Source organism: Babylonia areolata, chromosome 12, assembly GCF_041734735.1.
Source record: "Babylonia areolata isolate BAREFJ2019XMU chromosome 12, ASM4173473v1, whole genome shotgun sequence".
Classification (NCBI taxonomy): Eukaryota; Metazoa; Mollusca; class Gastropoda; order Neogastropoda; family Buccinidae; genus Babylonia; species Babylonia areolata.
Window position 1 is genome coordinate 39,029,941 of NC_134887.1, and position 25,412 is coordinate 39,055,352.

At 39.3% G+C, this 25,412-nt stretch overlaps 1 protein-coding gene across 5 annotated transcripts in view; it reads right to left on the reverse strand.

The window, feature by feature from the left end:
• Window positions 1-3,544: 3,544 nt before the first annotated feature.
• The window catches only part of LOC143288606 (phospholipid scramblase 2-like), a 53,519-nt gene continuing 31,651 nt past the window's right edge, over window positions 3,545-25,412 (reverse strand). For 4 of the 5 annotated variants that reach the window (XM_076597261.1, XM_076597258.1, XM_076597259.1 and 1 more), the window contains exons 2-10: window positions 22,538-22,876; window positions 21,402-21,509; window positions 20,842-20,919; window positions 18,982-19,058; window positions 17,857-17,984; window positions 16,111-16,231; window positions 13,759-13,861; window positions 11,871-11,929; window positions 3,545-9,366 (exon numbers count right to left, since the gene is read on the reverse strand). In XM_076597261.1, the coding sequence (XP_076453376.1) occupies window positions 9,328-9,366; window positions 11,871-11,929; window positions 13,759-13,861; window positions 16,111-16,231; window positions 17,857-17,984; window positions 18,982-19,058; window positions 20,842-20,919; window positions 21,402-21,509; window positions 22,538-22,727 (903 nt within the window). In that variant the 5' untranslated portion in view covers window positions 22,728-22,876 and the 3' untranslated portion in view covers window positions 3,545-9,327. Of the gene's footprint in view, window positions 9,367-11,870; window positions 11,930-13,758; window positions 13,937-16,110; window positions 16,232-17,856; window positions 17,985-18,981; window positions 19,059-20,841; window positions 20,920-21,401; window positions 21,510-22,537; window positions 22,877-25,412 lie in introns of those variants that run through there. The other variant, XM_076597262.1, reaches the window with a different exon arrangement.

The following is a 25,412-nucleotide window of genomic DNA, read 5'->3' on the forward strand; positions in this document are numbered from 1 at the left end:
ATGTAAAAAGAAATCCACTCTGACAGATACACAAATATATAGGTATGCACCCATGGCCTGACAAGCGCGATGGGTTAGGCTGTTGTCAGGTGTCTGCCTATATAGCCGCGAGATGTGGTGCAGTTTCAGTTTCAGTTTCAGTTTCAGTAGCTCAAGGAGGCGTCACTGCGTTCGGACAAAACCATATACGCTACACCACATCTGCCAAGCAGATGCCTGACCAGCAGCGTAACCCAACGCGCTTAGTCAGGCCTTGGGGAAAAAAAAAAAAAAACAAACAAAAAAACACACAACCACACACACAAAACAAAAAAAAAAAAAAAAACAACAAAAAAAAAAAAAAAAAAAAAAAAACAACAAAAAACGGGGGAATAAATAATAGATAAGCTTGCATAAATAAATAAATAAATAAATAAATAAATAATAATTATAATATAGAAAAAGGTAGTAGTAATAATATTAGTAATACTAATAAAATGATAATAATAAAACATAAATAAAGTGGTGCAGCGTGTATGGAACTGTGCGAACGCTGTGACGCCTTCTCGAGAAACTGAAACTGAAACTGGAACTGCTTGTGAAATTATAATGCTTTTCAACAGGATGAGATTTATTCTCGAAATTGCCATATGTTGTATTGTACTTTGCTACATTACATTTTGTCACTACATATTTTTTATCGTGTGAAATACGGGCATTTCAACCAAGGGAGAGCACCGTTGTCACAGTGTAGCGCCATCCACTTTGTGTTTTGTGTGTGTGTATGTGTGCGCGTGTGTGTGTGTGTGTCTGCTGCGTGTTTTTCATAACATCAAAGCGGATTTTTTCTACAAAATTTTGCCAGGGAATTCGTTGACCTGCGCGGGTTCTTTTACACGTGATAAAAAGCACAAGACTTTCTCCTTTGTGGTTAATTCTTAAAACATCATGCAATGTGTTTTTCTGTTTTAAGTGGTGAAATGGAAATACATACTGTACCATTTGAATGAAAGATACACGAGATGCAAAATGTACATATTTTTTACCCCTTCATTGCCGAACTTTGATAAATTAATATCAACGTGGCATGAATCTAAACGGTGCACTTAATTGTTTTTTTAATGCATTTAATCCCTTGACTGCTGTACCACGGTCGTCGTGCTTCGTTGATGTTTACAGTTGCATGGCAGTGGGAACGCCGAAGGCACTCTGGTGTGTTTTGTGGCTATTGCTGAAGTATCGGTGCAGCAGATCTACCTGAGGTACGATAATATCACAGTCAACCTGAGGTAACAGAGGTAACAGTCCCTCAATTCACCGTCAGCAGTAGTCCATGTACGTTTGCGTTCAGGGCATGTAGTACTTGCAATACCGTGTTTAATACTGAGAAGTGATGACCTAGATGTAGCACGTCCACCTAGGAAGCGAGAGAATCTGAGCGCGCTGGTTCGAGTCACGGCTCAGCCGCCGATATTTTCTCCCCCTCCACTAGACCTTGAGTGGTGGGCTGGACGCTAGTCATTCGGATGAGATGATAAACCAAGGTCCTGTGTGCAGCATGCACTTAGCGCACGTAAAAGAACCCACGGCAACAAAAGGGTTGTTCCTGGCAAAATTCTGTAGAAAAATCCACTTAGATAGGAAAAACAAATAATACTGCATGCAGGAAAAACAAAAGAAAAAAAAAGGTGGCGCTGTAGTGTAGCGACACACTTTTCCTGGGGAGAGCAGCCTGAATTTCACATAGAGAAATCTGTTGTGATAAAAAGAAATACAAATACAAATGTTGAGGCATACAATACCTGATAGGGCTATTAGTATCATTATCATGGCTCAAAACATTCTATAGTCAAATGAATGTTTGTTGTTGTTTTTTAATATATATATATATATATATATATATAAAGAAGACAGAAAAGGCAAAATCCTTCAGTTTGTTAAGAATTCAGCTTACAGATATGGGCACAGTCTCCATTCTTCATCTGTCTTTCTTCCTCTTGGGATTGCATCACTTTTTTTTCTTTCCGTTACACAGTCAACATTGACTTGCCAATGACTCTGTCGTGGTTAATCCATGCTGGGTATTTCCTTGTCTCCATTACCCACCAACCAGTGACATGGATTACAGGATCTATAACATGTGTATTTGATCTTCTGCGTGTGTATACACATGAAGGGGGTTCAGGCACTAGCAGGTCTGTACATATGTTGACCTGACAGATCAGAAAAATCTCCACCCTTTTCCCACCAGGCGCTGTTACCAAGATTCAAACCAGGAACCCTCAGATTGAAAGTCCAGTGCTGTAGCCACATGCATAAGTGTGTAACAGACTTGGATGACTTTCAACAAACTACAGCTAAATAATGAAAAGACTGAACTGTTGCTTGCTTGCCCCAAGAAATTTATGAACCACCCGTCTCTCCCTCATTCTCTTCTGGTTAACAACACTGTCATTCCGGTCTCAGTGCGGAGCCTTGGTGTCTGTCTTGACCACAGTCTGTTATTTCAGCAACACATTTCAAACATTTGCACATCAGCTTATCTTGAGTTGCGAAGTATTAGTTCTATTCGTCATAACCTGTCTATGGAAGCAACCAAAACATTAGTCTGTGCATTTGTTTTGTCTAGGATTGATTACTGCAATTCTTTTCTTGCTGGCATTCCAAAAACTTCACTTGATAAACTTCCAAGAGTTCAGAACAATGCTGTTCGACTTATTTTCAGATTCTCCAGATCTGAACATGTTACTCCCCTTTCCACTCTCTTCACTGACTGCCAGTTTAAAAAAGAATTGAATACAAGCTTTCTGCTTTGACGTTTTCTGCCCTCTCAAGCCCTGGTCCTCGCTACCTCTGATCTCCTCGAAGTGTACATTCCAATTCGTCACCTTCCTTCTGCTTCTGACACTAGGCTTTTCAAAAAGGAAAAAACAACAGGGTCAAAGGTATTTTTCTTTCCAGGCTCCGTCATGTGGAACAATCTACCAGACACTGTGTCATTCTGTCTCGCTGAAATCTTTTAGGTCTGCTCTGAAAACACATCTTTTCCAACAGCTGAAACAGCAGTTTTGTTGTTGTTGGTTTTTTGGGGTTTTTCCCCCCTGATCTTGGTGTGATCTGTTTTGGGGTGCATGTTCTGTTGTGGAGAGGTTGTTTGCTGTGTGTGTGTGTGATAGGGTGCTGGTGAGCGTCCTTGCGTTTGTGTGTATGTGCGTGCCTGAGTGCGTGTTGCAGGAATGCATTTTCTGGGAGGGCGCCATGGGTGGGTGGGTGGCTTCCAATGTTCAGTTGCATGAGTGTTTTCTGGCATGTGCTTCTGTGTGGGGGTCAGGGGTGGGGGAAGGTGCAGGTGGAGAAGAGCATTGGAGAGACGGGAAGTGGGGAATGAAATGTAAAGCGCTTTAAGCAGTATTTTTTGGAGAAACGCGCTATATAAATGTCCATTATTATTATTATTATCATTATTATTGCGTCCGTCTTTTGTACAGAGTGTTCAAAATACAGATGCATACACACACTCAAAATCACACACTCATACTCAAAATACATGCAGAAAACCTATATATACATATGATGTATGGTATACAGTTTATTCATAGAACAAGACAAAAAAATTTTTGTACAATGAGGACTATCAAGAAATAGTATAACGATACATATTATTGATTTCCAAAGCACAAATTGGTACCAAGGCCAGATTTCATAGAAAAAGCACACTCACTTCATTCAGTTCTGAAAATATACTGATGATCTAAAGAGATCTTTTCTTTTTCTTTCACACCTGCAATACTATGTTTTCTTTTCTGATACACTTTGTACACTTTTAGTTTCAGAAACGAGTTCTATTTGTTCTTCACTCTAAAGTATTTAAATTCAGATTCAGTAAAGTGATCGTAACAACGTGACACCTGTTCTTCAGTTCTTCTTCTCTTTTAACTCCATGAAGAATCACTGAAGCACTGCACAGAAGAACTGTTCACTATATTCCTCCAAGTCTGTCAGTTGTGCGTCGTACTCCTATCGTGGGTCTCTCAAAATAATACACTTCAAACAGACTGTACAAAAAGTTGGGTAATCTAGATGAAAACACATTTCAAAGTGACCAATGTGTCATTTTTGTTTTACCTAGACATTCCAATATCTTGATCAGTGACTATACAAATATTTGCTCTTTCTTCCAAAGACACAGCAAAATAAGAAAAAAAGAAAAACTTCCAGATTAATCTGTGATCAAATTACAAGATGGTAACATGAAAAGTATTCAGAGATTAAGCACATTACTAAAATGAAGGTGACAAAGTGAAACATAATGAATGAGAGAAAAAAGAACAGATATTATAACATAGAAAGAGAAACGGAGACATCATTTTCAAAAAGATTCAAGCCAAAATTCATCCACTAACACCAAAGAAGTCACAGTGTGTACACGCTCTGTTTTGACACACAAACTTCACCACCCTTTGGTGCACACATCACTCATGACACACGAAGATAAGAATAACTCTGACATCCCGTGCAAAAAAAAAAGAACCAACAAGTGCGTAAATATCTAATCCTCTTGATAAATAAATTCTCACGCATCAAAAAGAAAAACCTAATTCATTACTTAGAAATGATATGTATGAACAACATGTTTCGCAAAAAGTTATGAACCACTTGAGACCTTGCACAGTTTTCTTCTCAAGGGGCATGGTGAAATAATGCTGAATTTCCAGCAAACAGCAGTGTTTGCAGCCACTGAGGTACTTTCTTACACATGCGTTTCTTTTTCTTTCTTTCTTCTACAATGAAAAACCAAAACTGTCGTTAATAAACCATCAAATCATTGTAAATTATTTGGCTGAAACATTGATTTTCAAACACGTTTTTTTTTTAAACTGTTCATGGTGCACACTCAAGTAGCCAGTGTATTCCTGACTTTGTGGCTTGAATGTGAATGGGTTTTAAGTTCCATCTCATTTAATGAACAAACTGAAACAGCCACATGTTGATAAATCCAGTCACACTGTCCCTTTTTTTTTCTTTGGTATGAATATTAGATGTCAAAAACCCTTAAAACTGGTTTATCATCTCCATTTTCCACCTCTCTGACCAAGCTTTTTGAATATCAACCTGGACTTAAACAGGTATCCAGATACAGTTGTTTACAAAGATAAAGACACAGAAAGGCAATGGGGCTGGATAGGAACTGTACTGGTCAATAAATTCCCAGTTGCAAGCATGCATGAACCTTCTCAACAAATTCAATCACATCTGTTTTGAAAACAAATTACTTACCGGTAGTTATGTAGCAACTACTGTCATAAAAAAAAAAAATTTTAATTTAAAAATCATGATGTGCTCAAAATGATGTGCTGAAGATGAAATCATTTACAACCCAGCTGACCAATGACCAATTCCACCCATCCCACCAGCTTCCCCTTCACAAAAGAAGACCTGTAAACCAGTTTGAAGATGATTAAATATATATATATATATATCAGGGACATAAATATAAAACATGTCATTAAATTCATGATAATCTGTATCCCAGCAGACCACTGAACCCATTACTAGGCAACAAAAAAAACAACAACACATACATGTACAAAAATACCAAAAGTCATCCAAAACCCAAACCTCTCGTAAAACAACAACAAAAATCATGGAAACAAATCTTAGCTGGCATGAACTTCAGTAACATGAAATGGTCAACCACATCACCAAACATGTTCAAACAAAGCTGGTCCTGCTGATGGCTTGTGCCATTTCAGCTGAAATCATCAAACCCCTGATCAATCAAAAACAACAAAAACTTTTTTGCGGGATCATCTTTTTTTTCTTCTTTTTTTAACCCTTTGAGCCCTGACCACCGCTTTACCGGTGGTAGAGGAAAATGACATAATGCCTAGCCACCGGTTGAGCGGTGCGTAAACACTTGTGTCGTGTTTTGCTATTGGTCAACTTATATTGAAGAGCCAATCAGAAAAACCGTAATATTCTGACGTCAGCGAACGTAGTACCAACATGGCCGTGCCTTTTCACTGTGTTTTGTGCATGTGCTTTGGATAAAAAAGATCGATTTCAATATAAGTCAACCAACAGCAAAACACAAGTGTTTACGCACCACTCAATCGGTGGCTAGGCATTATGTCATTTTTCTTTACCACCGCTAAAGCGGTGGTCAGGGCACTCTTTTTATATCTGCCGTGACACATTAAATACCAATTATTTGCAAATTTTGGCTCAGGAGCTCAGGCAGAAGGGTTAAAATTGCTCAGGAACTCAGGGCTCAAAGGGTTAAATCATGAGCAAGCCTAAGCCTATCCAGAACAGAGTACTGAGCCATCGACGAGTCAGTTTTAGTCAGCAGTGCAGATCACTCCAATCAACACGGTGATTTCTAGTCAGAGTGATCAAGACTTTCAAACAGTTCTACCTGCCATTTAGTCCACGTCAGATCTGGGAAAGAGTGACAAAGTTACTAAAAGACTACTCTCATGTCTTCCCCTCACCCCCCCCCCCCCCCCCCCCCCCAACCCCTCCCCGCCCCCCAGCAAACAAAATGCCAAGAAGCTGAAAGCATGTTGAAAATGAAGCAATGGTGAGAAACAGAGGGCGGTTAGGTGGGGGAGAAGACACTTTTTTTTTACCACATTACTATTTAAGGTTTACACCAGGAAACATCTAAGAATAAAAACACAAATATCCACAAATGTTTCTCTACAGCTATAACTTAATGTTTACATAGTAGGCATTATATGGACACAGATATTGTTGGACACAGTGAAAACCCGACATGACATATCCTAAAGACGTTCATTCTTTTTTTTTTTCTGCTTCATGAGCCTTCGTGAGCTGTTTCACAAGAATGTGGATAACAATAATTGAGCAGATACTTACTTTGGTTTTGCAGTCATGTACAACACAACAAAACACAACCCACAGTTCTAGTGTTACAAGCATCAACTGTTTTTTTTGGGGGGTTTTTTTTTGTGTGTTTCATTTTTTAGATACAACTTTTGAATGATATCCATACCAAATCGTGCCCAAAATGCATAGAATGAATATCACTCAAAATGTCTGTGCTCTGACCTTTGGTGTCTTCCTCCTTTCCAACAGCACAGCTGTATCAGCATCTTGGTGTACATTAAACCAATCTATTTTTCCAACATCAAAGTATATAAATACTGCATACAGGAGCTCATACAGAACAAAAGATGGACAAGAGAACTGACAGTCATTTTCTAAGCGACATACAAATGACAATAAGAATTACGCAAAAAAAAAAAAAAAAAAAAAAAAAGACTGATGATTATATTGATATAAGGTTAATATATCGTGAACTGATAAACAGATGCATTAGCAGGTTAGAGAGAAGAGGACAGGAGCATTCCCTGCCGCAACTTGGTAAGAAAACAAGAAAAAACAGAAAAAGAGTGCACATATTCTTTGTGATTTTCTGAGTGGAACTTTGTTCTCTTTCTAACCATATCCATGTATTCTTTGTGATTTTCTGAGTTAACTTTTGTTCTTTTTCTAACCATATCCATATAGTCTTTGTGATTTTCTGAGTTAACCTTTGTTCTTTTTCTAACCATATCCATGTATTCTTTGTGATTTTCTGAGTTAACCTTTGTTCTTTTTCTAACCATATCCATGTATTCTTTGTGATTTTCTGAGTTAACCTTTGTTCTTTTTCTGACCATATCCATGTATTCTTTGTGATTTTCTGAGTCAACCTTTGTTCTTTTTCTAACCATATCCATGTATTCTTTGTGATTTTCTGAGTTAACCTTTGTTCTTTTTCTGACCATATCCATGTATTTGTTCTTTTTCTAACCATATCCATGTATTTGTTCTTTTTCTGACCATATTCTGTCCCATACCCAGAGACTCCCCAGTCTCTTTGGTCACCTCTGTGTCACACTGGTTAACTCACTCAGTACGGCCAGTCCTCTCTTCTCCTCTACACAGACCCCTCGGATGTCCAGTGGGTGTCTGAATGACCCAACCTTTAGCTTCTGTCATCAGAATTGTGGTATTCTTTGTCAACATTCACCTCTTCAGTATAAGAGCCTTCCACTTGCAATATTTTGATGATGGTAATTGGGGTGAAACGCTGTTAACGTTGTCTCTTTCGCCGTTCGTATGGAGAGAGTTAAGATCATCCTGTCATCAGGGGATCTTTTCATACTATCATATTCTGTCTCATCCCTTTGCTCTGAAAGTTAACTTTAACTCTCTCCATACAAACGGCGAAAGAGACGACGTTAACAGCGTTTCTCCCCATTTACCACCATCAAAATATTACAAGCGGAAGGCTCTTATACTGAAGAGGTGAATGTTGACAAAGAATACCACAATTCTGACGATGGAAGCTAAAGGTTGGATCATTGAGACACCCACTGGACATCCGAGGGGTCTGTGTAGAGGAGAAGAGAGGACTGGCCGTACTGAGTGAGTTAAAAGAATATAAACAGAAAGGAGTCTGAAATTAAGACGGAGAAAAAAAATATACAGAACTCCATCATTCACCAAGCCAGACAGACACATCAGGCTCAGGAGCAACGAAACAACACCATGCAAAAAAATAATTTCATGGTAAATGAAGGAACTAAAGCTTACTTGGACCCATGATTGTAATCGCAGCTGAACTGGCTGAACAAGAACACTTTTTTTTTCTTTGGTAATACAGAGGATGTGATCTTGTTTATTTGCAAGATCATCAACAAAGTTTAACAATGTTTACACAGTCTGTTAAACCCATTTTGGACTGGTATTGGATTTATTTTCTTCAAAAACAACAATGATAACTGGATTCTTAATAAGTATGTGTATGAATGTGTGTGTGTGTATGTATGTTTGTTTTTATGAAAAAGCCAGCAAATTAGGGTGCATGTGTGTTCCAGCGCTTGTCCATCTCCCAAGTATTTCACAAGTAAAACACCTGTGTTCATGCCTCATACCCACCAAATGTCCTTCACAGTATTTGTGAATTCTTAAGAAATTTACAACCATATATTACATCTGCCATGGTGTAGGAGAAAATTTAACCACAAAAAAGTTTGGATTTACTGAAACATGATCAGTAATTTAGTTCTGCTTCCACACACCCGAGTGGTTTAAACAGCAAAATGGATTATTTCCATCCACGAGAAATATTAAGAAAGAGAAGTCCGAAAAACATTTATGTATGTGCGCAAGGGAATTAGTAGTTGTGAGTGTAACATCCATTGAAGGCAGCTTCACCTTACTGACAACTGGGCCCGAAAGAATAGGTGGCTTAGTTTAGTTGTTGTCCTGTTTTGTCTCAAACAACATGATGTCCTGAAAGAATAAACCATTGAATCAGACACCACGCGTGGCTCACTGGTTGTTCTGTTTCTGCTCGTAAAGCATGATGTCCTGAAAGAAGAAAACACACAAGAAAAAATTATGACAGACCGACTTTAAGAACCCATTCAAAACGAGTATGTGCTCACATATATATTTATCATGAAGATGTGCTCAGCCCACATCTGTCCAAGCCAGTATGTGCTCACACAAATCTGTCAAAATCAGTATGTACTAACACACGTGTGCAATCACACACAAATACTTAACCCAAACATGCGCACTTCCATAGAAACACTGACACAACATAAAAGAGAGTGGGCTTCACGAAACAAGAGCAACCTCACGGAGTTGTCTTTGTGAAATGAGAGCAAGCTCAAAATAAACAAATGACTGACTTAAAGAACACACTAAAAACAGGTATGTACACACAGATACAATCACATATCATATGATACACACATTAATTATCAGTCTGCATATGAACGGCATACATATGACATAAAATTGAAGACTACAAATATGATACACATATGTACATAGCCGAAATATGGACACACATTCAAATGGGCACACACACTGATCTAAGAAAACAACAACAAAAGTGGTTTTTACAAGCTCACAAGGCAGTAACAACCATTCACAGGATTCAGTTCTGGACTGAAATTTATGACATTCTGATCATTTCATAACTTCCAACTAGCAGAACATTTTTCTGTGATTTTTTTCTTCTTCTGCATTCAAAGGCTTCAACTGCCACATTCACCAGAGTCTGGTTTGTTTTAAGTCTACCTCTTGCACGGAATACACGGTCTGAGCTTGCAGATGAAGATTCACTTCTGTAAACTCTGTGGCAACACTATGTATTTCATAAACTGTAAGGTGATACTTTTTTTCTTCCCAAAACTTTGACCCAAGCACCTTATAATACAGTGCTTCAAATATGCAACTTAAATCTGTCTGAACAAAGTTGTGAATCATACTGAGGTTGATGTTCGATCCTAGAAGAATAACATTCTGATGAAAATCGTGAATCAGAATTAAAAGAACTAAAAACAAGAGAGGCAAGGCCTTCAAGACTCACTTGTGATAAATTAAGTCCCCTAGCATTAATTACAGAGTAATTTCCCTTTTTTTACTATCTGCACCAAAACGTTTGCAAAATAAATAAAACTTCCATGCTTAGCAAAAGAAGTTCCTGTTTGAACAAAAAATGATAATAATGACTCCTCTTGTTGTTGTGTCAGAATAAGAGGTCAAAGTGCCAAGTTTAGAGAATACAAAAAATATAACAGTAAATGCAGTTTGCATATAATTAGGCTTCTTTTTTTAAATTTTTTGTGCCCAAAACAAGATGACTGGAAAGAACTGAATTTTTCCTATTTTTATGCCAAATTTGGTGTCAACTGACAAAGTATTTGCAGAGAAAATGTCAATGTTAAAGTTTACCACGGCCACACAGACACACGGACACACACACACACACACACACACACACACACAGAGACAACCGAACACCGGGTTAAAACATAGACTCACTTTGTTTACACAAGTGAGTCAAAAATAATCTGCTTTCAAACAGCATGCCAGCACACATCATAGAGTGAGTCAAAGAAACTGTCAAAAATTTGAACTCCGTAATCAGCCCTGGTGGAACAACAAAGGTTCTCCATTCTTTCACAAAATCTAAAAGACTTCAACGGCAAGGTGTCACTGAATGAAGTCTGTCAGTGGGTTTAATCAGCTTGGTTACAAGTTTCCCCCAAAAAGATAAAGAATGGATTAAAAAAGGTTGAGATCGACAGAACCAATCAGCAAGCAGGTGACACAAATGAAGTAGTAAGTTCCGATGATGATGTCAGAGCCTTGTCAACAACCAATGTCAAAGATGAAAACATGGTAGACAAGGTACATTGCTCCGCATCTATCAGCAATTCGGAAGACGTTTCAGGATTTTCAGCAGATGACACTGGTGTGTGAATGTGAGGGTGTGCCAAGCTTAGATATGAAAATAATATCGAAAATCAATGAACATAAGCTTGAATACTAACAGCCCAGTCATGGATGATGTCAGTCTAATCTCTCTCGATCTTGTCTCCAGAAACGAAGTTTGTTTTGATTGTTTGAAAAGTGAATGTTGATCTTTTTTGCCTTTGATCTTTTTGACTTATCAGCTTTTGTGTAACATTTCTTTCGTGTGCCTTACAATGTGCTGTGCCTTATGTATTGTTAAAATCAGATCTTTTTTTTCTCTATGCCAGTGTTACGCCTTATAAAAAAAAAAAAAGTGCCATTTCATCCCTGTTTTTTTTTGTTTTTTTTTTTGTTATTCATCTACCTCTTTTATTCATTTCAGTATGACACAACTGATCAATTTCAACAACAGAGTCTCAAAGAACAAAAGCAGATAAAAAAAAGTAAATTGAGCTCTGTTAAAATTCACACACACACACACACACACACACACACACACACACACAACAGAGTTCTAGCATAGGCTTACATCGTTCACACACACGAGCCAAATAGCAAAAAGTATCATTAACGGAGGGAAAAAAAGCAACTACAATACTCACAATGATGAAGATAGCTCCAAACATGAGCGCTTTTTTCCTCACGTCTTGTTCAATGGGAACTGGAAAGGAAAATAGCCATAGTCTTTTTTCTTTTTTTTCTTTTTTTTCAAATGGGTGCATGCTGGGTATGGTTGTGTTTCTATGACTTACCAAACAGTGACACAAATTATATCATTTTTAACCACTGTCATCACAAGTAAAACTATGTAAACACATTTTTAAAAAGGCTGAACGTCAAATCTGACATTTTTACTTTTGTGTGTGTGTGTGCATGTGTGTGTGTGTGGTGGGGGGGTGGAGGTGGGGAGGGGGGGGGGGGCATGGGAAAACAGTCCTCACATTACAGCAACATGAGCCAAAAGAAAAAAAAAATCCTTTTACAATATCACCATGTGTAGAATGCAGAAAAAAACAACAACAACAACCAAAAATCAGTGTACTAAGAGAAGATAATCATATTTCTCATCAATTTCTATAATTACCAACAATAAAAAAAAAAAAATAAAAAAAATGGATGTTTGTTCCCCTGGTATAGGATTTCATTGGTGTTTAGTGCTGGGCAACCAGGGGGTAAGTGGGTTGATGGAGGAGGGGGAAGTAAAAACACGCCTTAGTAGAGAGAGTGGAACTAAAACCACGACTTACAGGAGACACAGAAGGAGAAAAACGTGGCATAAACTGATGAAGGAGGAAGGAGGGCGTAAAAGAAAGGTCTTACTTGAAACAGGGAAGACAAAAACACCAGGCACCAAAGACACATGGCATAAACTGATAGAGGAGGAAGGAGGGCGTAAAAGAAAGGTCTTACTTCAAACAGGGAAGACAAAACACCAGGCACCAAAGACACATGGCATAAACTGATAGAGGAGGAAGGAGGGCGTAAAAGAAAGGTCTTACTTCAAACAGGGAAGACAAAAACACCAGGCACCAAAGACACATGGCACAAACTGATAGAGGAGGAAGGAGGGCTTAAAAGAAAGGTCTTACTTCAAACAGGGAAGACAAAACACCAGAAACCAAAGACAGCAAAGTGAAAACATTACTTACAGGAGACAAAGAAGGAGAAAAACGTGAAATGAGGAGACACCTAAGTAAAACAAAAACACAACAACAACAAAAAAACATGAATTAAGGAGACACAAAAGTAAAACAAAAACACAACAACAACAAAAAACATGAATTAAGGAGACACAAAAGTAAAAACAAAAACACAACAACAACAAAAAACATGAATTAAACAGACACAAAAGTAAAACAAAAACACAACAACAACAAAAAACATGAATTAAGGAGACACAAAAGTAAAACAAAAACACCAACAAAACAACACCAACAACAAAAAGCGTGACTCAAGGAGACAAAGAAGTAAAAAAAACAACAACAAAACAACAACAAAAGACATGACTTAAGAAGACATACAAGTAAAGCAAAAACACAACAACAACATGAATTAAGGGGACACAAAAGTAAAAAAACAAAAACAACAACAACAAAAAAACAAAAACAAAAAAACAACAACAACAAAACAACACCAACAACAAAAAACATGACTTAAGGAGACACATAAGTAAAAACATGACATACAGGAGATACACAAGTCAAATAAAAAAAAAAATAATAGGAAACACAGAAGTAAACCAAAAAATGACTTACAAGAGACTCAGAAAAAATAGACTTACAGCAGACACAGAAGTAAAACCATGACTTACATGAGACACAGAGGTAAAAACACAACTTACAGAGACACGGAAGCAAAAGCATGACTTACAGTAGACACAGAAGTAAATGCATGACTTACAGGAGACATGGAACTATAAAACACTGCTGACTGGAGACAGGGGAAGTAAAAAGTAAAAAAAAAAAAACCACCCAAAAAACGTCGACTTACATGAGACACGGAAGTTGTCCGAATCAGTGAACATCTCCTTCAGCAGGCCAGGCCATTGCTTGCTGATCTTCCCCATTTGAGAACCGTCCTTCTTGTCAATGATCTATAAACACAAAGCACCAATGGGCCATTGCTTGCTGATCTTCCCCATTTGAGAACCATCCTTCTTGTCAATGATCTATAAACACAAAGCACCACCCACATAAAGTCTGCCCATTTTTATTGATGCAAACACACTTGCATTCAATTACACACGCTCACGCTTGTGTGCGTGTGCACAAACACACACACATGCACTTACACGCACATACAACCACTTACTCACACATATATACAGTCACTTACTCACACACACACACTCACACTCACACAGACAGACACACACATGCACACATGCGTGCTCATACACACATGCACAGAAGCATGCTCGCACACTCATCTTCAATCACCGATATGTGTGACGGGACATTAAACAAAATTCCTCGCACACTCATAAACACACTGGTGCACATGCTCAAACACAAGAGAGATAGAGTGATAGACTAAACAGTCCCCACTAGAGCATTAACTTGATTAAGAAACTCAGAAAACTGTCAGCACTGATTGAAAATTAAATGGGACACAAAGTAAAATAACATCATGCTCCGAAAACCTGGCATATCAGTATATAATTACAGAACCATGCATTAACCTCAGCATATCTGCACTTTAAAGCATTTAGATTGATCTAAACTATCAGCTTTGTGCAACATAGGGTGCTGTCACATTGGGCTTGGCTCTTTAAAAAAAAAAAAAAAAAAAAGAAAAGGAAACAGAAAGAGGTCAGTTGTGGTGTCACAATGACTGCGCTCAAGGCCAACTTCCAGGATTGCTCAGTTTTGAGCGACTGTGGGGAACAACGGATGTTCTGTTATTCAAACTGCCAGAGCAGCGTTAAAGGCCACAAATAGTGCTCACCTTAAAGTCACCAGTGCTATTATCAATATAGGGGCCAGAGAACAGCCATCACATTATAGGCACCAGTACCACTGTCAATGCAAAGGTCAGTTTATCCCTCACATTAACGTCACCAGTACCACTGTCAATACAAAGGTCAGTTTATCCCTCACATTAACGTCACCAGTACCACTGTCAATACAATGGGCAAAGAACAGCAACCACATTAAAGTCACCAGTACCGGTCAATACAAAGGTCAAATCATCCCTCACATGAATGTCACCAGTACCACTGTCAATACAAAGACCAAAGAAGAGTCCTCACATTAAAGTCACCACTATCACTGTCAATACATTGGCCAAAGAAGAGTCCTCACATTAAAGTCACCACTATCACTGTCAATACATTGGCCAAAGAAGAGTCCTCACATTAAAGTCACCACTATCACTGTCAATACATTGGCCAAAGAAGAGTCCTCACATTAAAGTCACCACTATCACTGTCAATACATTGGCCAAAGAAGAGTCCTCACATTAAAGTCACCACTATCACTGTCAATACATTGGCCAAAGAAGAGTCTTCACATTAAAGTCACCACTATCACTGTCAATACAAAGACCAAAGAAGAGTCTTCACATTAAAGTCACCACTATCACCATCAATACAATGGCCAAAGAAGAGTCCTCACATTAAAGTCACCAGTACTACTGTCAATACAAAGACCAAAGAAGAGTCTTCACATTAAAGTCACCACTATCACTGTCAATACAATGGCCAAAGAAGAGTCCTCACATTAAAGTCACCACTATCACTGTCAATAAAGGCCAGTGACCAATCCCCAAATTAACGTCACCGTTATCACTGTTTACAAGGCCCAGAGAACAGTCCTCACATTAAAGTCACCAGCACTACTGTCAATACAAAGGCCACAGAACACCCCTCACATTAAAGTCACCAGTACTACTGTCAATACAAAGGCCACAGAACACCCCTCACATTAAAGTCACCAGTACTACTGTCAATACAAAGGCTACAGAACACCCCTCACATTAAAGTCACCAGTACTACTGTCAATACAAAGGCCACAGAACACCCCTCACATTAAAGTCACCAGTGCTACTTTCAATACAAAGGCCACAGAACACCCCTCACATTAAAGTCACCAGTACTACTGTCAATACAAAGGCTACAGAACACCCCTCACATTAAAGTCACCAGTACTACTGTCAATACAAAGGCTACAGAACACCCCTCACATTAAAGTCACCAGTACTACTGTCAATACAAAGGCCAAAAGAACACCCCTCACATTAAAGTCACCAGTACTACTGTCAATACAAAGGCCAACAGAACACCCCTCACATTAAAGTCACCAGTACTACTGTCAATACAAAGGCCAAAAGAACACCCCTCACATTAAAGTCGATGTCGTTGGTGCAGCAGACAGTCTGGCAGGGGCAGCAGGGTCCTTGGATCTCGGCGATCAAGTTCTTCTGGGCGTCAAAGATTCCAAACAGAGGAGTGCAGCAGAACGTACTGAAAGAACAGGACACAGCAGCTGGTCAAGAATCCCCACAGTATGTGACCCTGGGTTCACCTTTCAACCCTGCCATCACCTTTAACCCCTTGGGTCATAATGAACCACTTGCATCACAATTAACCCTTTAAAAAGTAACAGGTTAAAGGTTCGCTAGTCTTTTATAGGTGGGGCAGTACATTCATATCAAGGGTTGGGCATGGGAAGGTGGGGCCCAGTCCTCTCATTCCACCATTTTCACCTTCCCCTACAGAAAACAGGTCCCCCATTCACACCTGGGTGGAATCTGGAAAATCAGAGTAAAGCCCCTTCCCCAAGTACACAGTACAGAAAACAATTACCCATTCACACCTGGGTGGAATCTGGAAAATCAGAGTAAAGCCCCTTTCCCAAGTACACAATACAAAAATGCACACAACATCATAATAAAAACATGCTCTACCCCCTTCAAAACACCACCTAACAATGTAGAAGCTAAAGCCAACAAGCAAAGAGCTCCGAGTGATAATACTACTGAATGAGAAAGCAAAACAAAGCGTGCTGACTGAAGTACAGAAATATCCATACTCGGTCCAAAGGAAGCAATCTGATGTCACAGACAAATCAGTACTTGGGGTACAGTGCATTTTTTGTTTGTTTGTTTTTAATTATTTCATTTATCCATTTATTCATTTATTTATCTGTTCATTCATTCATTCTTTTTTGCTGCTCCATCATTTGCACCGTTTTATCGGCATTCCTCTCACACCGCTCATTCATAATCCCCTCATACACAGGCACACCCATGATCATCCGTCGCAGTCCCAGCATCAGCAGTCCACAGGGAACCACTGATGTTAGGTCACACACCACAGGAGACCCTGCACTGCTGCTGAGTCATTTTGGTGGTGTTCAGCTGTACCTGTTCTGATTCAACATATACAGGATGCCACCCCAAATACGCCCCCCTACAAACGACAGCAATCGCTATTCCAGAGCGGAGACCGCCATCAACGGGTGCAAACTGTAATTTTTTTATTTTTTTTTTTTTTTTTTTTTGCTGCCCCATCATCTGCACCATTTCAGTGGCATTACTCTCACACCGCTCATTTAGATTCCCCCATACATGGACACACCCGGGTTCGTCCGTCGCAGTTCCAGCATCGGAAGTCCACAGGGAACCATCAATGTTAGGTCGCCAGGAGCCAACACACGAGAGGAGACCCTGCACTGCTGCTGAGTCACTTCGGTGGTGTTCAGTGGTGCCTGTTCTGTTTTAACGTACTTAGGACACCACCTACTAAGCCCCCTACTAACGACAATAATGGCTTAGTCACGGAGCCAGACTGAGTGAGCGTCCCTCCCAGAGTGGAGACCGCCACCACGTCCCTCAAACAACAGCCCCCCATGAATCTGCCGACACTGACGACATTGACAGGACTCACCCCAAGTACGGAAGTGGAGGGGTTTCGAAAATGAGGTCACCATGAGAGCAGGGCATGAAAGGCCACAGACTTTGAGACTATTTTGTTTATATTGATGACGATGAAGGAGGAGGAGGATGACGATGATGATGATGATGTTGCTATGGAGGTCCATAAACTGTACTTGATGTCAAAACAAAAGAGTAAGTCCAAGTACTTACAGGTTGCTGACATGGCCCAGAATCTCTCCGTTCCGGTCCTCGACAGAAGCAAAGTAGCGGCAGCCATCACAGGGGCAGCAGAAGCACCCAGTGCAACACTGGAACTCGCGGCGAACTCTGAACACCTCCTGCAGAGGAAAAGACAATCAGAAATAAGACCGAGGATTTTCTGTTTTCATTTGAAATCACTGCATAACCTCCATAATTACAAACTGCATGATTATAAGAAACACATTCACTTTTTCAAATCTTTCCTTGCTCTGACTTGAAGACCGTAGTCTGGAAATTTATCTTCCATAACAATGTAGTCAGTGCAACAGAAAGTGGGAGAAACTTAACAGGCAGAGAGAAAGGAAAAGAAAAAAAAAGAAAGAAATGAAATGAGAGAGGAACAAGATTTACATAGGATGCATAAAAATGTTCATGCTATAGGCTGTGTGTGTGTGTGTGTGTGTGTGTGTGTGTGTGTGTGTGTGTGTGTGTGTGTGTGTGTGCTCCCAGTGCCACCAACACACAAAGACAAAAAAGAAAGTAGAAACAAGCAAATGCCTGGACAACAACAACAGCAGCAACAACAAAAGCAACAACAACAACAACACACACACACACACAGAGTAGAAGACTGACTCAGAAAGACAAGAAACGCACGCACACACACACACACACACACACACACACATACACACACATGTAGCTGAGCGCACGACTCGCTACAAACTGACCAACACGGCAACTGACCAACATAGCAGATGGTGCACTCGCACTATCGTGGTCAGCAAACAACTGACCCATGCTGACACACCATTCAAAATTTCAAATACACCCGCCTCCACCCCTCTGACTCCTCCTGTATCCCTACACTACTTCTCCTCGCTACCTGGGCCTTCCCTGAACCACGGGTCCCTTACAGAGACCTGTACTGGTAACATACATGTGTATATCATGCACACATGTACACACCACAGCCTTTGCTCGTCCAAAAACCAACCCAACCTCGCTCCCGTTCACATGAGCGATCATGTGTATTGGTGTGTGTGTTGCACACACACACACACACACACACTCACACACACACACACACACACACATAACACACACACACACACACACACACTCACACATTACCTGTTGAGCGTTGTCAGTGATATGATAGATAAAACCACGACCAGGCCCACAGCACATTCGCTGACAGATGTCAGACTCTGTCCAGAGAAAGGATAACAAGGTATGTTAAAAAAAAAATTGATAACAACACACACACACACACACACACACACACACACAGATTTCATCAATCCCATAGTCTGGAACAAAACTTATCACTTAAGTCAGGAGTTATTAGGTAACGGGCTTTTCTTTTTGTGCATACCGTCTTTTGTACCTTATCAATTTATTATCAATAGCGACAGAACAGACTGAGTTCTGTGGCCATCTTGGATCTTGCACATGCGCATCTAGATAACTAATACTCAAAATAGTGAGCAATGCCAAAGGCAATCGACATAGGCAAAAGCAGCAAACACGTGCTGTCCTTCATTTTTTTTTTAGTTGACAGCCTCTATTGCTATAACCAGACTCTGTATAATGAAGTGCCAGCGTATGCACACACACACACACACACACACACACACACACAAAAAAAAAAAAAAACCCAACGAAGTACAAAGCAAAATGGCAAAAAAGAAGCCTATTGTTTCACACGTTCTGCCTTTCTCAAAACCAACGAAGTATGAAGCAAAATGGCAAAAAAGAAGCCTATTGTTTCACATATTCTGCCTTTCTCAATCGCTTTTGTTGCTCGCACTTTCAGAGAACCAATCAACTTCAAGAGCACAGATCACGTGACGCCCCTCGATGTCATGAAAGCACGGAGCTCTCCGGCGGTCTATTTGACACAAATCGTTTTAATGCTAATCATTCAGGAAAATAATAATGATAATGATAATGCTATTAAGATCCTCTGGCCAAAGCCCACAGTAATCTTCTCATGATATATCACGTGACTTCATGTCCAAGCAGAGCTAGTCATTCGGATGAGACGATAAACCGAGGTGCCGTGTGCAGCATGCATTTAGCGCATGTAAAAGAACCCACAGCAACAAAAGGGTTGTTCCTGGTCAAATTCTGTAGAAAAATCCACTTTGATAGAAAAAGCAAATAAAACTACACGCAGGAAAAAATTTTAAAAAATGGGTGGCGCTGTAGTGTAGCGACGCGCTCTCCCTGGGGAGAGCAGCCCGAATTTCACACAGAGAAATCTGATGTGATAAAAAGAAATACAAATACAAATACAAAAGACAGAAATAAAAGCATTGACCATAAAAGTATGGGCCGCAAGGTCCAAAGATACATGTATGCAAATCAGAATAATTCTTGACTTTCTGGTCCCAGTCTTCTAGTGTGTTAGCTCACAGAACACTCCACTCTCGATAAAGATGTCTTGTTAGTTTAGTTTAAACCTCTCTATGCCCTGTGGGCCCAACGCCACCACCAGATATCTTCACTGATGCCTGTCCTGTGCTGCCTTAGCTCGCTAGCTTCCCCCCCAGGCACAGCAGTCATACTTCAACCGTTCTGCACCATGTCTTCCTTGGTCTTACTCTCACTCAAACGCTACTCTTGGAAGTGCCTCTGATGGCATTCAAAGGATGTGTCCTACCCAACGCTTTCTTCACTTCACAGTGGTCATGTTCTGGCTGGAGGTTCTTTTCTAAGGTTCAGTGCTTGGTAAGAAATGGTTGGGGCAAAAAAAAAAAATTGGAAAAAGTAAAAATATTAAAAAATGATTTTTATTTCCGTTTCTTGCCGCCCCCGTCATGCACAGTCATGTGCACTTTCAGAGGCGGTAACCCTCACACACACACACTGCTCAAACGCTGCTGACACACAAAGCTCACATGACGTCTGTGTTTGATTGTAACCACAACCCCTGACAGCCGTGAAATGAAAAAAAAACAAAAAAAAAAACCAGATGATGGTGCTGACCTTCCAAAGCATAGTACACCTGCTGTCCCATGCTGTTCAGCACTCTGAACTTGTTCTTGCACTCCCAACCAGTGAGAACTGAAAACATGAATGCATGCACACACACACACACACACACACACACACACACACACACACATTAATGATCATTTTGTAATTTTTCTGATTATTAAAAAAAAAAAAAAAAAAAAAAATAAATTGTAATCCCCCCAAAAAAATTTCAAAGTTGACCATCAAATTTGACACTTTTATTTGTGTGTGTGTGTAAGAACAAAGCAACATGAGCCTGGAAACAAAATTTCCTTTGCAACTTTATTATGTGTAGAATGCAAGACAAATAATAATTATGTGCAATAAAAGAAGGGTACATGTATTTTTAATCAATTTTTATAATCACCTACAATCAAAAATCACAAGAGTTATTCCTCTTGGCATGGGATTTCATGGATGATTAGTGCTGGGCAACCTGGAGGTAAAAGGGTTAACAGACTGACTGACTATGTGACTAAGCAGTAAAATAAAATAAATAAATAAATAAATAAATAAACTAAGTCACTGACTTTCCAAAAAGTGAGTTTCCTGCTGAATCAACAGCTGGTCCAGTTGTGTGAGGTATTCCATCCCGGGGGGACATCCTGGAATGGGGGGCGGGGCTTGCATCCACACCACTGGAAACAAAGAGTGAACAACAACTTCACCAAGCAGCATCGTGAAACACAAACTGTGACATTCAACACTTCCTTGTGACAAGATCTCAATAAATACAGAAAAAAAAAACAACTTTGCATCTTTTTCAACGCTTTCAGCTTGTGCAGTTGTAATAATGTTTCAATGTTTGGCACAGTCAAGTGTGTGACTGAATGTGCATATTCGCATGAAAGACAGCTCTTTTCATAGAGCTCTATGTGAGTTCCTGTGAGTTATGCACATTCTGCTGGATCTTGTCAAAGTTCTCTGGACCAGCAAGAAACACACAGAGATCATCACTCTGACATATTTTGATCCTCCATCACAAGAGCAATCTGCAAAAACAGCAAGATATGTTGTAATTTATAGGCTGAACTATGCACTGGTGCAAAAAACTCAACTTATCCCACATGGACCCTCAGCACTGTTTTTGCCTGTTGCGCAACTGAATGCAGCATGAGTTATCTATCATTGGAAATTATACAGATAATGAGGCCAGGAAACAATATGATTAACAAATAGTAAAGGGTGGTAACTCTCTCCATTACACAAGGCACACAACTTCAAGTCAGTGATGCCTACGCTACCGATTCAGCTAGCACACATGTAAATAAAAGATACATTGGAACAAACCCAGACACTTCCTCAAAAAGGAAGCACCAGGCCTGTCCTTATACTAATCATTTGATGTGCACACAGCAGCAAAGACATAAGAAATGTGCAAACACAAATTAGCTTTTATTCAAGACTGGCATAGCCTCTTTAATCCTGAATAAGCCACACAGAACACATGGACAATACAGAACAAACACATGGCTGCCTTGGTAGTTTATCCACTGGAAATTATACAAATAATGGGCCAGGAAACGATAGGATTAACAAATAGTAAAGGGTGGTAACTCTCTCCATTACACTATTACACTACATTATTTATCATTATTTCATGGGAGACAGTCATATTTTAGTTCTGATATCAATCAAAATCAACCAAAAAAACAAACAAACCCACTTTGTCCTGGGGCTCCGGGGGCTCCAGGCATTCCAGGCTGTGCCATCACCGGGGCAGGCTGGATGCCATAGTTTGGTGGGGCCACGCCATAGGCCGGCTGCTGGGGGGCTCCATAGCCTGCCTGGCCAGGTGGGGGGGCTCCATAGCCTGCCTGTCCAGCTGGGGGTGGTCCATAGCCTTGCTGCTGCATTGTGTAGCTGTGTAGTGATACGTCAAGTCACGTCACTCCTTCTTTCCTCCCTTCCTTTTGAACTGACGACCTATTTCTTCCTCGAAATAAGGACGCTCACTTTTTTCGCTGACCCAGTTGCCTGTCTGGCTTCTTGTGTGGAATCCGATCTGTGAAATAAAAGAAAAGAAAAAAAAAAAAGGAAAAGAAAAATAAGTTTTAGACTTAACCAACACCTTGCTTGACTGCTGCTGACAAGAGTATGCTTGTCAGTGAAGGGCTGTCACCTCACGGGTAATAAGACAGACTTTACAGTTCTGGTTGTCAGTTACCTTTTTTTTTTCTTTTCTTTTTTTCCCCCCTTGCAATGAAGGTTATATTTTCTCTTCAACATCATCACCATGACAATTTTCCTGTGACAAGTTGCATATTACACGAACATGGTAATAATTAGCAAGGGTATTTTTACACACACACACACACACACACACACACACACACACACACACACACACAAGAAAAAGAAAAAGAAAAAATAAATAAATAAAATAAATTAAATAATTTTTTTTTTTAAAACAACAACAAAAACAACAAACAAATAAATAAATAAATACGTAAAAAATCCACTTATAATGTGACACCCTGATTCCCAACTAGCTGCACACATTTGACAGTCAAATAACATAGTTCACAGGAGACATCATAGAGCTACAACTGCCCCCGGCATTGTTACCAAGTTAACATATGGTGAGTGTTTTCTAATATTAGTAGACAGAATTCTTCTTTTAACTAATTAATCATGTCAAGTTATCATGAAACAATAGTGCAAATACATATCATTTGTTGGGCTCAGTCACCATTCTTTGTTCGGACTTCTTTTGGGATTGGGCTGAAGTTCTTTTGTTCAGCCAAACCAATGAAACTAACAAACAGGTTTAAAAAAATATTTTTTAAATGTAATAGATGTACTTCAGATTCATGTTGCACTGACCTCATTTCACCAAAATTCAGTTGTAAAGGGGTTGATTCATAAATAAACAAACAAATATACAAATATTCAAAAGGCTCAAAATCCTGGTTTTTAATTAAGTATCAAAAAACAAATAAATGAATGTATAAAAAAAAAAATTTATAAAAAAAAAGAAGCGTCTACCTAAAGACTGCTTAAAGGCATTCTGGCCAGTTTCATCAATGACCTTTGGAAACAAGTCTAGAGAATAAAAAAAAATATAAATATAACAGTAAATTCAGTTTGCATATAATTTGGTTTATTTTTTTTGTGCCCATCCCAGAGGTGCAATATTATTTTAAACAAGATGACTGGAAAGAACTGAATTTTTCCTAGTTGTATACCAAATTTGGTGTCAACTGACAAAGTATTTGCAGAGAAAATGGCAATGTTAAAGTTTAACACACACACACACACACACACACACACACACACACACACACACACACACAACCAAACACTGGGTTAAAACACAGACTTCACTTTGTTTACACAATTGAGTCAAAAATAAACGTGTGAAGGAGTATGAAAGTCAAGAAGGAGTATAAACTGAAAGTATATAATTATATGATAGTCAGTCGTGTCCGACTATGACCATCAGAACAGCAGAGTAGGCAACTGCTGTTCCGACTATCTGGGCTAGAGTTTGATTATAGTGGAGAGTGTCTTGCCCAAGTTACATCTCCACTCTCTCGGCCAAGAGGGTTTTAGGACAGTCGGCGTTGGGATGGTTCCCAAAGGCCAACTAGCCCACAAGGCTGCAGCACTAAAAACCAGTGCAATTTTGCCTCCTAGTTTGAGAGTCATAGTCCTTCACAAAAGACTAAGCTGTAAATGATTTCCCATTGACTGGAGAAACCACTGATAATACAGCTCTCACTTTGCTGTTGGCCCAAATGTAAAACTTATGTCAATCTGTGATATAAGCAGAGTGTTGGGCCGATAAACTGAAAGTCAGTCCACAGTGTATGGTGCTTTGAAATCTTCTCGACACAGTCTGATCATTGTTGTTGTTGTTTTTTTGTTGTTGTTGGGTTTTTTGTTTGTTACTTGTCATAATTAATATCAATTCCAAGGATGTTGCATTTGTTAATTCGCTTAATTCTAGTTCATATGAATTCCAAGAATGTTGCATTGTTACCTCCCTTAGTTTTATTTTTTAGTTGTTTTCAAACAAAACATCCCCTAGTTATCGCTATTGTATGATACATGGATCACACACACACACACACACACACACACACACACACACACACACACACTTAAGATACTCACTCACATATGTACACATTGCATTTTTTCCTCCCAGTTATTTTCTTTTCCCCTTCCCCATTTCTGTTTCTTGCGGTGAAAAGATGGTAAATCAGAGACCAAAAAGGTAACTCAGCAACAAAGATTAGCTGCAAATGAAAAAAGCTGCAGAATGTAATACTTTAAAAAAATATTTTTTTTAAAGAATTAGAAAAAAAAAAAGACTGGACAGAGACTGAAATGCTGATTCACAAACTCAAGTTAGACATAAAAGGCAAATCATGGTTTAAACATAATCTGGTTTCAGGGGTAAAAAAAAAAAAAATCAACAACAAAAATGCTATATCTTTCAATAGAACTTTCAAGCACAAATTTGTAGCCGAAATATAACAGGAATACAACAAATGAAAGTTGCACATCCTGCTTCTCCAGTGCTTCCTTCTTCA